The sequence below is a fragment of the Python bivittatus genome, unplaced genomic scaffold (assembly GCF_059951505.1).
Source record: "Python bivittatus isolate LINGU-HERP-01145 unplaced genomic scaffold, Pbiv_v1 ctg000850_np1212, whole genome shotgun sequence".
NCBI classification, from domain to species: domain Eukaryota; kingdom Metazoa; phylum Chordata; class Lepidosauria; order Squamata; family Pythonidae; genus Python; species Python bivittatus.
The window spans coordinates 43,450,551-43,465,698 of NW_028277112.1; the positions used below are offsets into that span (position 1 = coordinate 43,450,551).

General features: G+C 33.7%; 1 protein-coding gene across 3 annotated transcripts in view; it reads left to right on the forward strand.

Moving 5' to 3' along the window:
- RIC1 (RIC1 partner of RAB6A GEF complex) overlaps positions 1-15,148 on the forward strand; it is a 61,344-nt gene that overhangs the window by 6,465 nt on the left and 39,731 nt on the right. For all 3 annotated transcript variants that reach the window (XM_088130514.1, XM_088130513.1, XM_007428125.4), the window contains exons 2-3: positions 4,380-4,487; positions 9,385-9,461. In XM_088130514.1, the coding sequence (XP_087986640.1) occupies positions 4,380-4,487; positions 9,385-9,461 (185 nt within the window). The remainder of the gene's footprint in view (positions 1-4,379; positions 4,488-9,384; positions 9,462-15,148) is intronic.

A 15,148-nucleotide genomic window follows, 5' to 3' on the forward strand; every position in this document is an offset into this window, starting at 1 on the left:
CCATTTGCTAAATATATATTACATATACACACATGAATCAAGAAAAACAAGAAAGGGTGGTAGCATCAGAGGAAACAACCTCTATGTCCACATGCTTTATAAGCTCTTCTTTCTGATTTTAAAAATCTAATGTGAGCTTGATTTTTTTTAATTGACACATAAGAGAATTGGTTGGTATATAACATTATATGATTATATAGGTAGTCTGTTTGTAGGCTTATTACAGTGTTCTGCTACCACTCTGGACTTTCCTGCCATTGATAATACATATTTAATGAATTGTACAATTCATGGAACAAAACAGAAGAATGGGAAAGCTTTTTATTTGTTCTCCAGAATTCACTTGCAGCAAACAGTGGTTTCTGAAATTGTGATAAAGTTTTGTATGTAGCAAATGGGATCAAGGCTTACAGTCTGTCATCCTTACTTTTACAAATGTCTGAAAGTCCTTTAACCCACTGAGTTGAGATGATATGCAACATTTATAATCAACAGGATAGCCTTCAGAATCCAATACATAAGGTGTATGTCCCTTACAGAAAGCTTTTATGCTTCATAGAAACATCAGTGTAACAGTTCTGGCTAATGGTGCCAAGTTTGGGTCAGAGGAGAGATTACCTTGTTGGCAAACTAAGTTATATCTGTGTCATGTGACTTTAAAAAAAAAATCTAGGATTGCTTATAAAGCTACTGAAACCAGGTTGTTAATTTCAGTGCCTATTTCATTTTTTATGACACACAACTATGTTAAAATATTTTAATTTTCTGAGTCTCCAATTAAAGAATTTATTTTAAAAGTGTGAAATACTGTACTTCTGGCATATCTTTCAGCAAGGTCAGAAGACTGAAAATTTAATTATCTTTTAAAACCAGTCAGTATTTATAATTGATAGTAATGTGCTTCAGTGCTATATGATATTCTCTTTCAAACGTTTAAGCCCTTGTGTAAATGATGGAGAAAAATTGCACTTGAAATGATAATGCATAAGGAAAATTAATATTTCCATGTGGTAAATTGAGAATGTTTGAAAGAACTGAAATAATTTTACTGAAGGGCTGAAGTCAAGAGCAATATTGATTTGAGATAGGAACTTGCTTATTGTTCACAGAAAAATGGTTTTGGAAGGCTCTGTCTTCTGTGGAAGGGAACATTTTTGAAATAGCTCTTTCAGCCCCAGTCTTGACACAGTCAACTTCTTTTGTGCCTGCCCCTTGCTGTCCTCTTCCATTTTCTTGAATTCTAAGTTATTTTCCCAGTACATAAAATAAGATTAGTTGGTATTAATACTTCTATACATGTCTATTCAGAAGTAAGATTACAGTAGAATTTTCTCTGAGGTAAATACATATAGGCTTCCATGTAAATAAGTACTTCATCCATAAAAATACTTTCTTGCATCCTTGATACGCAGTGAATTTTTTTTACAAATGTTTATATTAAAATTATAAGACATATTTATAGTAAATTTAAGTCTTGATTATATCCTATATTGTGGAAGAGCAACATTTCAAAATTAATGAATGATCATGGTTCTTGCTGATGCCTGTCTGAAACAAAACAGGATGACTACTGTTTCAGCATGTTACTTACTTGCAGTGGCTTCCTTGTTGACTCTAGCTACTGTGCTTGTGTCCAACATGGTGCATTTGCTTCCATACAATTCTCAGTTTTCCTTGTGTGAAAAAGAGTAGGCATTCTTTCTGTTGAGTCTATGATATTTAAAAGTACATATATTCTTTGAACTTAATGTTTAACTGAATCCTTCTTGAAAAGAACTTGTTAAATGTCCAGATACCACTTTTAGTGTAGAAAGTTTCTGTAAATATGAATAAACTATCTGGTTAAAACGATTTGTATAAGCAGGTATGTTCCCAGGGTGATTATCATATACATTTTAAAAAGTGGTTCTTTCCATGGGGTTCTTATAAGATTATTATAATTCATTGTTTTGTATGGTAAAATATATCTCCTTAATAATACAGATAATGAACAATCTGAGAAGGAAAAAGATTACAGTAGGCCATTCCCATTTTCTTTCAATTTATACAACATTTCCGAGTTAAATGCAGAATATGTATAATAAAATAAATTATAAATATATTTATATAAAATTGCTTTGGAAGATAAGAGAGTTCTAATGTTAGAACTCAAGCTTGCATTCTACTATAATTTCCATTGAAAGAGAAAATAGAGAAATGAAGTACAAGTGTCTCTGATTAGGGGGAAATCAGTACTATTGGCAGTAATCTATACTCCTCTTAGCTGCTGCAACCTTCTTTTCCCATTATGCTGCTTTCCTCAGGAGCACAGCTTCTGCAACAAGTTGCAGTTATCTACTGCCAAATGTTATAGACAAGATTGTGCTCTAAACTCTGTATCAGCCTTTCCCAACTGGTGCCTTCCAGGTGTTTTGGATTATAGTTACCATCATTCATGACTGCAGGCAATAAATGGCAATAGAAGTAGAAGAAATGGAAATTGTAACTTAAAACATCTGGAGGGGCGTCAGATTGAAACAGTTTGAAATAATATTACACTAATATTAGTGGATGCCAAAATACCAGTATCATAATATTCCATAGCATCATTTTAAGATATGACCTTTCAGCTGAATTCCTATCATTATTTAAATATGTTTGAAGTATAAAGATAAGGGAGGATTTATTCATTTTTAATGATGTACTGCTATATTATAATAGTTTTGAGTTGCTTTGGGTTTGACAGGGTTTAAAAACTAAAATTCTCCAAACCGTGCTAAATTTCATGTGTTACAATATGAATGTAAATGTATTATTATTATTATTATTTTATTTATTTAAATTTATTGGCCTCCCAACTCCAGTGGACTCTGGGCAGCGTACAAAACTGGCAAACAAAACTTAAAAACAGCTAAGAAGATTAAATCAGATGGACAGCCCAAACAAAAATGATCTAATAAACAACAAAATCAACAAAACAAAACGGACTTTGGACAAATAATAAACCCCAGGGGTATCCAAAGCCAGGTTTTCAAAGCTTTCCTAGGAGAAAAGGTACTGTCCTTATCTCTGAGGGGATGCTGTTCCAGAGGGTGGGGGCCACAACAGAGAAGGCACGCTTCCTAGGCCCCACAGGGTAACGTTTAATGGAGGGGACATACCCACTCTGCTGGAACATACTGGGCTGGCAGAAACTATTGGAGACAAGGAGTCTCTCAGATATCCATTTAGAAGATTAAGCATGCAAATATTACTCAAGTTGGCTTATTTGAATATATTAAAAACCAGCTTTAGAACAAAATTAATAGTTGAATAATTATTACAGCTTTTCTGTTTTTATTGATTGTGGAATCTGTGCCAGAAATGTATAACACTCTACTAGTTTTTGTTTAGGGAAGTAGCACTGGAAAACCATAAATCTTTTCAGATGTGTCTAAAAACAGTGCAATAATTTGAAAAGTTCAGGAAATTATTGTTTTGGAATCAAAGCAAGTTCTTGAATGGTATTCTAGATTTTTATTCAGATATTCATAAATGAAAAAAGCATAGCTTTGGCATATGTACTATATTTGTTTTACAATCTTTTAATATAAGCCTGGGACCTAACCTGCATTCCCACCAAATTGCTTCTGGAAATATATTTTGTTACTATGGGAAATTTACAAATTAGCATCTTGTTGAACCGCCAACTCACTTCCCAATGTTTCAGAAATGTTTCTAGTATCTTCCAGTGCATTGATTTGAAACTTTATGCTGCAAGTGATAGAAATCAAACCTCATTATAAAACAAATTCCTGAACAAATGCTTAGTCATTTGTTAAACACTTCCAAGCAAGAGCGAATGTTCTGATCTTTTCAAGCCTGGAATTGTGGTGCAACATTAGTTTTTATTAATAGATTGCCCACTTTTGAATGATTGACTATGCTACCTAATTAAATTGTTTTGCTGTATCTTGAATAAGTGTTTGAAACTGGTAATAGTCCATGAGCCATATTTATGAAGTAGAACATTTTAAAGCATTATGCTCAATTTGTTACTTGCCAAGATTATATTTTTGAGGTTTTGAAATATGAAGTCTTAGATTTTCCCAGCCTTAATTCTTAACTCTTTCGCTAAGAGGGAGCTTCTTAAACATGTTAGTGTATACTTTTTGGTATAAAGCCTTGACTCTAGGTATAGAACATCTTAGAAAATAAAAATGAACAATGCTTTTTAAAGCCTGCACTGTAGTCTTCTTTGAAAAGTGTTAGACAGGTGTACTATCACTTAAAGTCTCTACAGATATTTGAAAAAGTTGAATTTGTAAAAGTAATAGCTAGTAGATTTAGGCTTTTTTAAAGGTAACATTGAAATATAAAAGAATGTAACTGTTGTGTACTATCCTTTCTCCATACTCCAGCCCAGTGTGCTAATTGTAAGCTACGAAGAAACACTAAAAGCTGTGTCGCAATTTGGACATTATGACCAAGCTGAATGGAGACCTGATAGTACCATGATAGCTGTTTCGGTAAGTAAAGAAACTTGGACAGTATAGGGATATTTTACGATTCTAATAGAGAAACATTTCCCATAACTTTTTACTGAAATAGATATGAAATTAATTTAAAAGTAAATTTAAAATGTGGATGGAGTTGGTAGCTGTATTTTTCCATACATTTCTTGCTTAGAGCAGCCATGATCTGAGGATCAGATGTCATCTCTTTAAGCTGTCATCTGTTAGGTGCTATTCCACAAGGCTAACACAGAGTCTTTTGGGCACTCTTTATTTCTCCCTTTCTTCCAAATATGTTGGATAAAGAATTTCAGTGTCCTATATTCTCATGGTTCCAGCAACAGCTTAAAGACAATGCAAGTCTATGAATCTGGGGATGCACTGTCTTTCCAAGAATGTTTCTTTTCTTTTTTCTTTTCTTTTTTGCAGCACCTTATGCTTCATAAATCCATTATTATTCATAAAGACATACATTCTGAATTTTTGGTATATCATTCAAAAGTGTATTCACATCTTTAAACTGTATTAATCTTTGTAACATCATATTAGACCTAAATGCAGCAATAGCAGGACAGCCTGTTAGAGGTTTAAACATGCCTAATTCATTTTCTACTAAGATTTGCAACTCTTACTTTCGTTGTTTGGTATATTGCTGGAATTCGGCAGTGCATTCTTGGGGTTTTCCTGGATGGGGGGTTGTGAGGCCACAGTCACCCACCCGTGTTTATGTGTTTGACAGGCTAGTTTTATTTAGAAACATAGTTAGCCATTAGTTATTTTTTGCTCATTACATTCCAAAGCACTATTTTAAAGGCAGTTTTTATATATATTTGTGGCAATGTGTGAAAACATTTTTTTTTTTTTTTACAAAAACAGCTTTATAATTTGATAACAGTTTTTATTCAAGAAATGTGATAAAGTAGATTTTTGTAACATAATTAACCATAATTGTTACTCATTATCTCTCCCTGTATCATAAAAGGAGTTTTTAATGACCAGCCAATTAAAGAAAGCAAACCATATTGATAAACTAATTTGCTTTGAACATTTCTTTATACTTGCATGTGAATTTAAATGTGAGTTTGGATTGAATTGGTATCTATAATTTATCATAATGTGGTTACAAATAGTAATTTAGGGGAGTTGTCTTTATTTTCAAGTTTTAAGTCATTAAAATGGTAAATCCTGACTCTGGTTTTATTATCTTGCTATTGATCTGTTGCTACCATTTTTTCAAAAACTCAACAGATACTGTAAGTTGCAGATTTTGTTATCCAATGTAGCAAATTCTGTTTAAAAAAAAAAAAGTCCTTTCTTATTTAATTGCCTGTTGTTTTGTATTCTTACAAATAATATTTAATTTTTATTTTATAGCATAAAATAGTAAGTTTGGTGTTCTTGTCAGGTCAAAATACATTTTGGAGATAATACATATTCCAGTTAGCATTAACTTACTTGAATATGAATATAAAACACTGATGAATCTGGTAAAGGAGTATAACATTGTGATCTTATGCATATGAGTTGAAACACTGGTGGAACATGAGAAGATGGTCTTTAACCAATCTAGTATTTAAGCAGTTTGTTTCAATGATGTTAAGATTAGTTCCTTTAATTCCTTGGAAGGTAAAGAGAAGCAAGATCCAATGCTGAAATAATCATGTAATTGTAATATGTTTTTGATGATTCATCTCTATCATGAGTTGAAGTACTGGAGCAATCAACTATAATTGGCAATTATCTTTAAATTTTAGTGACACATAAATGTGAAGGGGAGGCATGGGTTTTTTGGTTCTGCTGAAGAGCACTCTGACTAAAGTTTATTGTTGTTTGACCAAGCTAAATTATTATCTGGAAGTTTCAAAACAGAGTGGCATATAGCTTGGACCTTGCTCAGAGAAGATGAGTTGACATTAAGGAACCCTGCAGAAACAAATGTTCCAAGGACATGCAGCACTGAAGCTGTAATCTTCTTTGCTTTTGTTGTGGCCAAATAACAGATGGATACTGGAACAGTGTCACATTTATTAATTATAATAGCACGATATTTACTAGTGAAAGAATGGGGGAGAAAGAAGTCTATTTCTCATTTCTGTGTTTCCTTTCAAACTGGAGAAGTCCAAGATTATATCTGTTCTTAACTTCATTCCCTCCATCAAGTCCAAGAGTAATGCCAGGTACAGGGGCATGAGGCTTTGCTTCATCCTAAATACCTCCTTGAAATCTGTTATAAGATTGGTATCCTGAACCTCATGAGACTTCAGTTTTTCTGTCTAGAGTAGCCTGGATCTTTTACTTGCAGGACTAGGTTTGGAGAGCTCAAAAATCTTGGCATCACTCTTCTGGGTTGCTGTAGCCTTCTATAATAATAATTGCTGTTCAATGTATTGTCGAAGGCTTTCACGGCTGGAATACGATGGCTGGTGTGGGTCTTCCGGGCTGTGTGGCCGTGTTCTGGAAGTTTTGTTTCCTAACGTTTCGCCAGCATCTGTGACCGGCATCTTCAGAGAGCAGGAGCACAGACAGGAGCAGTTCTCTCTGTGCCCAGGATGATGTGACCCTTTTGTGGTTATTTATAGAGATCTGAAGTGGGGGGATTGGGGGTGTGTGGTGGGGGGGGTTACGGGGTGTGTGGGGGTGTGTGGGGTTTGGGTTAACGAGTGGCTGCTTGTTTTGGTGTCAGAATATGTGTGTATCTTCCTGGGGATTAGGCAGGGTTTTTTCTTCTTAACAACTCAAGAGAAGAAAAAACCCCGCCTAATCCCCAGGAAGATACACACATATTCTGACACCAAAACAAGCAGCCACTCGTTAACCCAAACCCCACACACCCCCACACACCCCCACATCCCCTAACCCCCCACCACACACCCCCAATCCCCCCCTCTTCAGATCTCTATAAATAACCACAAAGGGGTCACATCATCCTGGGCACAGAGAGAACTGCTCCTGTCTGTGCTCCTGCTCTCTGAAGATGCCGGTCACAGATGCTGGCGAAATGTTAGGAAACAAAACTTCCAGAACACGGCCACAGAGCCCGGAAGACCCACACCAGCCATCAATAATTGCTGTTGTTTGGAAGAATGTGTATCTAAATCTGTATCCATTTACTTGACACAAATTCCAGTGAAAGTTAATAATAGCTTCTTAAAATTATACAACTTAATATAAAATAGGAGCAAGTTGGAATAATAATTGTTATAGAAAAATGTAAGTTAAGTATGACTAATTCTGTCAGGCCTAGCCCAAGGAACTCCTGGAGACCGTGCAGGTTCAATCAGCAAGGTTTATTAGCTAGCACTTATTTACAGAATCTTCTCAGACTGACCAGTAGTTCCCAGGCACAAGTCTCTACTATCTTCTGGAATGTTTAGGGATGCGCCAGCTTTCTCCGCTTATCTCCAGAGCGTTGCTCTGGAGACGAGAGCACCGTTTTCACCCCCCTTCCTCCATTCCAGTCCATCACAAATTCCAACTTTTTTTGATGTCAGTATATACAGAAACGAGTCTTGTAACATCAACTTGTGTGGGAAATGGAACTCAAGAATGCGCTTCTATGCTGATGTTAGGATGATAGTTCCACATAGTGTTGACTTACAGTTTCTGCCGGTATAACATAGCAAATGAATAAATTATTTAAAGACAGGTAACAGTAAAGAATGCAAGATTAAACAGTGTTATCTTATACCTTTTGTTTGTTCCACAAATATTGAATTTAATTAGAAAATAATCTGGAAATTGTAATATATACTTAAATATATAAAGGCATCTGTTTGTCTTTGGATTTATAATAGTTTTGCTTCAAAAATTGAAGAAGAAAATATCACTAGGTGGAGCAGCTGTGGAAATATACTTTCCTTCTCCCTCATATTATTAACTGAAAAACAGGAAACCATGCTTGGAAAGAAATCTGAAACCTTTATTTTTTTCCTCCTGTCTTTGAGAAGTATATTTAAATAATATTAAATTATTTAAAAGAAGGAATCTAGTTAACATTTTCAAGTGTCTGCTTTTCATTTAGAGTCCATTTTAGTTTTAATACAGAAGGGGACATTTTTGAAAAAAATATTTTCTTATTAATATCTTGGGTAGTTAGTATTCATCTGGTAAACTCAAACTCTATTGAATGGGGACAGTAGGACTAAATGAATAAAACAATATAATGAAACTAAAGAGTGAAAATTAAAAAATCAGGTGCTTGAACTGTGTTGTTCTTTTTTTTTAAACTCTGCCTTTCTCTCTTCAGTCCTTTTCTTAATCTTTCTTTTCTGCCATTAATTTGGTTAAAAATATAAAACTTCAGTATGTCATGGACAAAAAGTATTTCCTGGTTAAAAATAAAACACAGATATTGTTGCTTATCAAGTTTGTTTACTCTAGGAATATGTATTATGGGTAACTTGGAAGACAATGTTGTAAGTTCTGATATATTGTTTTTGTTTTCATAAATGTAAGACTCAATTCAGGGAGAAAAGGGAGAAACCATTGTTTCTTACTTCATGAGTGAACCATGATCAGCTTTAGGTTTTTGTACTTTCTTCTTTTTTCTTTTTAATACAGCAGAGGAGACAATCAGAAGCTTTCTTTCATTTAAAAACAAATGGTTATTCCCCACTAAGTAAGACTTAAGATTGTTTGAATATTGGGGAAAAATTAACAAATTCCACATGTGTTTAGGATTAAGTTAAACTAAGTTAATTTATTTTGTGTGTGTATGTTCAACAGAATTAAAAAAAAAATGTGTTTGATTTATGCTAGTCTATGACCATAATAAATATTTGATTTGATTTGTGAGTTTGATTTTCCTTGAGTACAGTATTCCATATGTTGAAATTTATTTATTTATTTTATTTATTTATTGTGAGAACTTTTAAACCTATGCATTTTTGATTTTGAATATCTTATCTTTCAGACTGCAAATGGATATATATTATTTTTCAATCTTCTTTCTGCAAGAGACAAATACCTGTATGAGCCAGTCTATCCCAAGTAAGTTTTGCTATAAATGCTTTATTTGTTCCACTGTACGGGGCTACATGTAACACCACAGAAGCAAACTTCTAGTCACACAACAGGAATTTTCCTTACTTTTCTTCTCCCCACTTTCCTCCCTGATCTATTTCAATGCTTTAATATTTTATTGAGATTATTACTTCTGAATCCAGAAAGCTATTCATAACGGAAAATATGGGAAAAATAACTGCTTTTTGCATGACATAAAAATATGGTATTCAATTACATTTTACTTCATAATATGAAATTATATCCATTTTAGCTGCAGGAGCTTGAAAATACTATTTAATAAGCGTAAATAAGAAAGAATACATATCTGGATCCATTGTCAAGAGAAGGGATGAGCAGATTTAAGGCCTGTTCAGAAGTGTTATCCAAATTAAGCAACATCTGGTTACTACAACAATTTGTCATGTTAGCCCTTCAAACTGAGAAATATCAACGTTAATTAGGACACAGCAGTGCATCTTCTAAAAAGCTGTATTATTTCAACAAAAATAAAAATATAAAAACATAATAATGCCAATAAGTTGGGGGTTCTCAAACTTTGCAGTGTCATGAAGAAATAAAATTTCAAATAGGATTGACTCTTCTCATCATCTTGATAGAATAAAAGCAAGAATCTGTCCTAAATAATACAGTTTAATTAAAATTAGAAGGAAGTCCTTGGAAAATGAAGTGGTTTGGGAAAGTAAGACTGACAGAAAAAATGTACCGTATAAAGAATTTCCTTTGAACTGGATGGCATTTCTTAATAATAAAAGGAGAGAAAACTTGGTTGTACTTGTTTTTTTCAAATAACTGAAGGCATAAGGAGAAATAGCTTGATATCCCTCTTGAGTAAGGATGGTGAAAATACAAGTGATTAGAAAGATTTTTTTCTTTATTTTACTCCTACCCTATTTTTAAATCTTTGCCAATATATGCCCAGTTAGATAACTAAAACATTTAAAAAGGTTTAGCTAGTTAGGCAGCATCAGCTGAAATTCTAAATTCACTAGCCACACGTCTGCTTAGAACTGGAATGATGTAATACAGTTTTATACCTAAAGTTCTACTGAATTAAATAGGTATGCTTCATCCATAAACCCTAAGTATGTACACAGAGTTCTTTTAAAAAGAATCAGTAGAAGCTATATGCTTCATTATGTGCTTAGCTATCAATGTTTTCAATGCAATTAGAACAGTTAAGCCCAGACTTCACCTTTTTCCTATTCCACCTGTCTGGAAATTCTGAAGCATGATAATGTTGCGGCTGTGGCCTCTGCATGCTCATACATGCTTTGGGCTTTGCTTCTTACTTTGCCTGGTCTAACAGGGAACGTGAGGTTTTGGCTTAGCTCTGCTAATATCTGAAAAAAAATTAACAACTGGTTCTTACACATAGGACCAAACTGGTTAGATAACATCCCCCCAGCCTGTTAGATGCAATAGTTTCCCCCACTCCTGAATCCCGGGTCCATCAAATTGAAGAATAGTAGCATATGTAGAATGAAACACATGTATTTCAGATTAAGGAATATGGCATCTTAAACCATATGCTAAAGTCAGGAATTTGTTTAGTATATAATAGCGTTAAAGTCTTTTCAATCACAAGCTTCTATTAACGGTGGTGGTGGAGTGCTACTGTTAATAGGAAGACAAGAAACTCTTAAAGTTCTGCTGCAAATTGCTAGAAACATATCAGTAGAACACAGTCTACTGTTGGTACATTCCTGTTCTTGAAGTATACATGTACAGTTATCTTAGTGACTGAATAGCCAAACTGCTTTGTGCTTTACATTACACTAAGGCCTCCTTAGTTCAGTGCTTCCGCTTTCAAAGCTAAGATGGCTTTAATGGCGTAGTAATGATACTAAAACACTGTTTTGAAGCAGCTGCATCTAAGACAAAAATTAATCAAAGCAGGGATGTACAAGACTCACCAGTTTGGAAATAGTACTTTCTGGAGAACTTTGGAACATTCTATAATTCCTCCAGATCAGGCTAAACTTCTTCCAGGATCATGCTGTTCCAGGGAAATGGAACATTTAGGAGTTTTCTGGAACTGTTCCTGAAGCAGGTGTGCTTTCAGCATCCTTATCATCACTTGATATTACTTGAATATTTTAATTAATATTTACCACTAAATTCCTTAAATTGTATGAAAACAAGAGAGGTAATAAAGTTTTAGAAATCAATGTGCATTAAAAAATATTACATTTCCATATAATAAGAATTTGACCATTATATTTTGACCTTTTTGTGTCTATTTCATGTTAACTAACAGAATTCTATTAATTTTCTTCAGTCGCTATGTTAAGAGATTACTTAATTGTCAGGGAAGTGGGCTACGATAAATAATGTGAGTATGTAGCAAATACAATAAAGATATTCCTTCCCCATATGTCAAGTTGTGTCCTGTGGTTTTGAAAAAGAGTTAGTTTTCAGCCAAAACATTAAATGCTATTTTCTTTATGCTTTTGATTAAAAAAAACTGTATTCATCTCCAGAAACTCTTCCCATCTCTGCTGTTTCTAGTAGTAATATTCTGTCAATGTTGAAAAAAATAACTTGTAAATCTGTTGTGGAAAAACGGCTATCAACTTGGGAGATAATAATTGTTTGGAAAGGCTTTTGGACTATATATGAAACATACATATTTATGTTTGTGAGAGAGGGAGAGATACACATATAGTTCAGAAAAGTACTCAGGCTTGACAGATAAATTGATTTCCAAGAGTATTATGAAACATTCCTGCTGTCAATCCTAGCTAAGCCTTATTATATCTCCTTGCAATAGAATTATAATTTTTATACATCCCAGCAGTCTTATTGATATGAAACATGTTATTTGGGATCTTTTGTTTTTGCATACTGTGGCCCACTTGTTCTTTAGGAGTTCATCCTCTTCATCTCTCCCAGTTTTTAGACATCTGTGTTAAGAGGCTGCAGAAATATAGCAGTCGTTGATGCAAATGAAGCATTCTTTCCTGCTTCTGTCACCAACTTACACTCAGAGATTAAAGGTCAAAGCTATTGAAGTACTAAAATAAGTTCACAAGGCTATTCTGTGTTTCTGATTGTTTTAAATGAGTGTGATCATTTTATATCTCTAACTTTTTTCCAGTGGCTGTCAAGAAAGGAAAAAGAGTAATTGTGGAACCGTATCTCTTAGTCTAAAAGTATTTAGCATTGCATGGCCTGAATTCTGGCTTGATTCCCCTTGTAATTAGACTGAACAGAAAGCATTTAGATTTAGGCATCTACTGTAGAACAGTATCAAATTATATTAGACATTTGAGATTTTTTTTTCTTAAGACTTAAATATAATGTTTGTAAATGAATTTAAGTGAATTTAATATAAGGCATATGATTGATTGGATTTGTGGCAGGAGGAAAAGAAGATGGAGAGGGTATGGGAATGGAGGTATGTGTAGACAGAGCAGGAAAGAATGATGGATATGACAGCATTGATTAGTTGATCAGCTCAGGAGGCAAAGAAATGAGACTAGGAGGAAGTTTGTGGGGTCGGATTTTAGTTCAATCCTGTTAGTCCTAGAGATACCGTCCTCAGCTTTCTATCTCCCTTGTCTAACTAGATGCTGCAATCCGCAAGCAAATTGTTTGGCAGAACTAGAAATGGATGTGTCCATTTGAAGCTGTAGTGAGCATTATTGGGGTGAGACTTACATGGAGGAAAGTAAAGTTGACAAATATAGAACTAAATAAAGAGAACCCAATTAAGCAAATGAGTCAAAAAGATTATACTTGTTGATTTATTTATTGAGGAAAATGATCCAAAGCTACATGTTTGTTTTAAGATTTCTGTGGAGAACAGATCATGTTTTAGGTCATATTTATGTAGAAATATTGAACATTCAAAAGAGTTCACAAACTTTTAAACACCACTGTACATGTACTGCCTTTTCACTGCTTAGGTGTACAAAATAGCTTACAAATATATACTTATTGCCTCATTCCTTTCATGTCTGGGAATATATATTTAGCAGATTAATTCTGTCTCTCACTATCACACTAAAACCAAGATGAGTAAGAAGTATCAAATGTACAAGGTACCTCATGTTTATCTAGGATTCCATTGGACAGGGATTGCTGCTTGATCTACACAGTGCATCATTTCATAACTTGCTGACATGTTGTTGTTTTTTTTCTGCGGTGCACCCAACATCTTAATTAAGCTTGTCAAGTGTTTTAAAATGAGGTTACCAAGATTTACTACTATAGGTGACTTTGACATGTTTCAGCTCTATTTTTTTCCTTACATCTTATATATAGTTGGCATGTTGCACAGTATGTGTTAATTTAGTCTTTTGTATTGAGTAAAACTAAGATGCTTTTAAGGTGCTAATATTCTGACTATTCAGAGACTAGAGTTTTATCTCAGATTATTTGAAAACCGTGTGCTTATTGCAATGTTCTATAAAATTAAGCAGCTGACTCTATTCATAACTATTTTAACTACTGATTTTTGACTGCTTCTTAGATTATCTCACACATACAGCACTTGCTTTGGCCAAAATGTGAGATAAACTAAAAAAAAAGAAAAAGAAAAGAAATCTGTGGAATAGATCACCAGTGTTCATTTCCTAAGGGATGTAGCTTAGCATACTTATTAAGAAATTAATATCTCTGTGGCTTCTGGCAGTCTTCAGGTGACATTAATTCATTTCATTTTATCGTTGACTTTTTTTTTCCTTTCCAGGTTCTTAAATAACTCTGTAATTTAGCCAGAAAATAAATAAATAAATAAATAAATATCTCCTAGCCTGCTGTAATGACTTTTCTATTTAAAAATCCAATGTAGTAAACTGAAGAGGTGGTACATATTTTGGAATGAATATCTTTCAGAAGTCATTACACATCCCTATTTAATGTAACAATATAGACAATGTTCATCCGAAGAGCAGTGTTTGGTGTCTTAACTATTATGATAGCATTATAATCAAATGTGATAAATCGAATGAGTACAGTTGTCTTAATTACAATCTCTGCTGTCTAGGGAGAGAGTTGGAGTAGCAGACTGCTCTTGGTCTAGATGTTTCTGTTATTTTCCATGCAAATGTTTGATAATGCGAGATAGGAATGAAATTTAGAGTAGGGGGGAGTAGAAAGGGAACAGAATGCTTTCTGATTACAGGAATCCTCTTCCACCTTAAAAAATGCTCTTTAGCTTCTACTGAAACATTATTATTCAGTATTTGTGCTGTGATTGCATTGCCTTATCCATTTGGCTTCATTTTTTTGTTTGATTTATACATTTAAATTTCATACATAATTTGACTTTAATACAAAGCATTAATACATTGTACTTCAAAGTGGTCAATTCTTATGATTTGATTATCTGACAAATAATCAGTGCATGAGAAGAAATTATTACAGTTCACAGTTAATTGTAATGGTTTTTCTACTGAAACAGCTTTCTTCATAAATTATTTACAAGTACGATTGGTATGGTGTGTCAAAGGAATGTGGTATCTGAGAAGTGGGATGACAAGCCTTCCATGCTCTGTCTAGCAGACCTTAGTTTATATGTGGGGCAACTGTAACTTAGGTTTTTTGTGTTATTTGAACGTTTCTCACAGTGTTGTAAATCTTTTCAGTATAGAATATTTTATACATTAAGAGTTATTGTACTTTATACTTAATGTAGATGAAACATT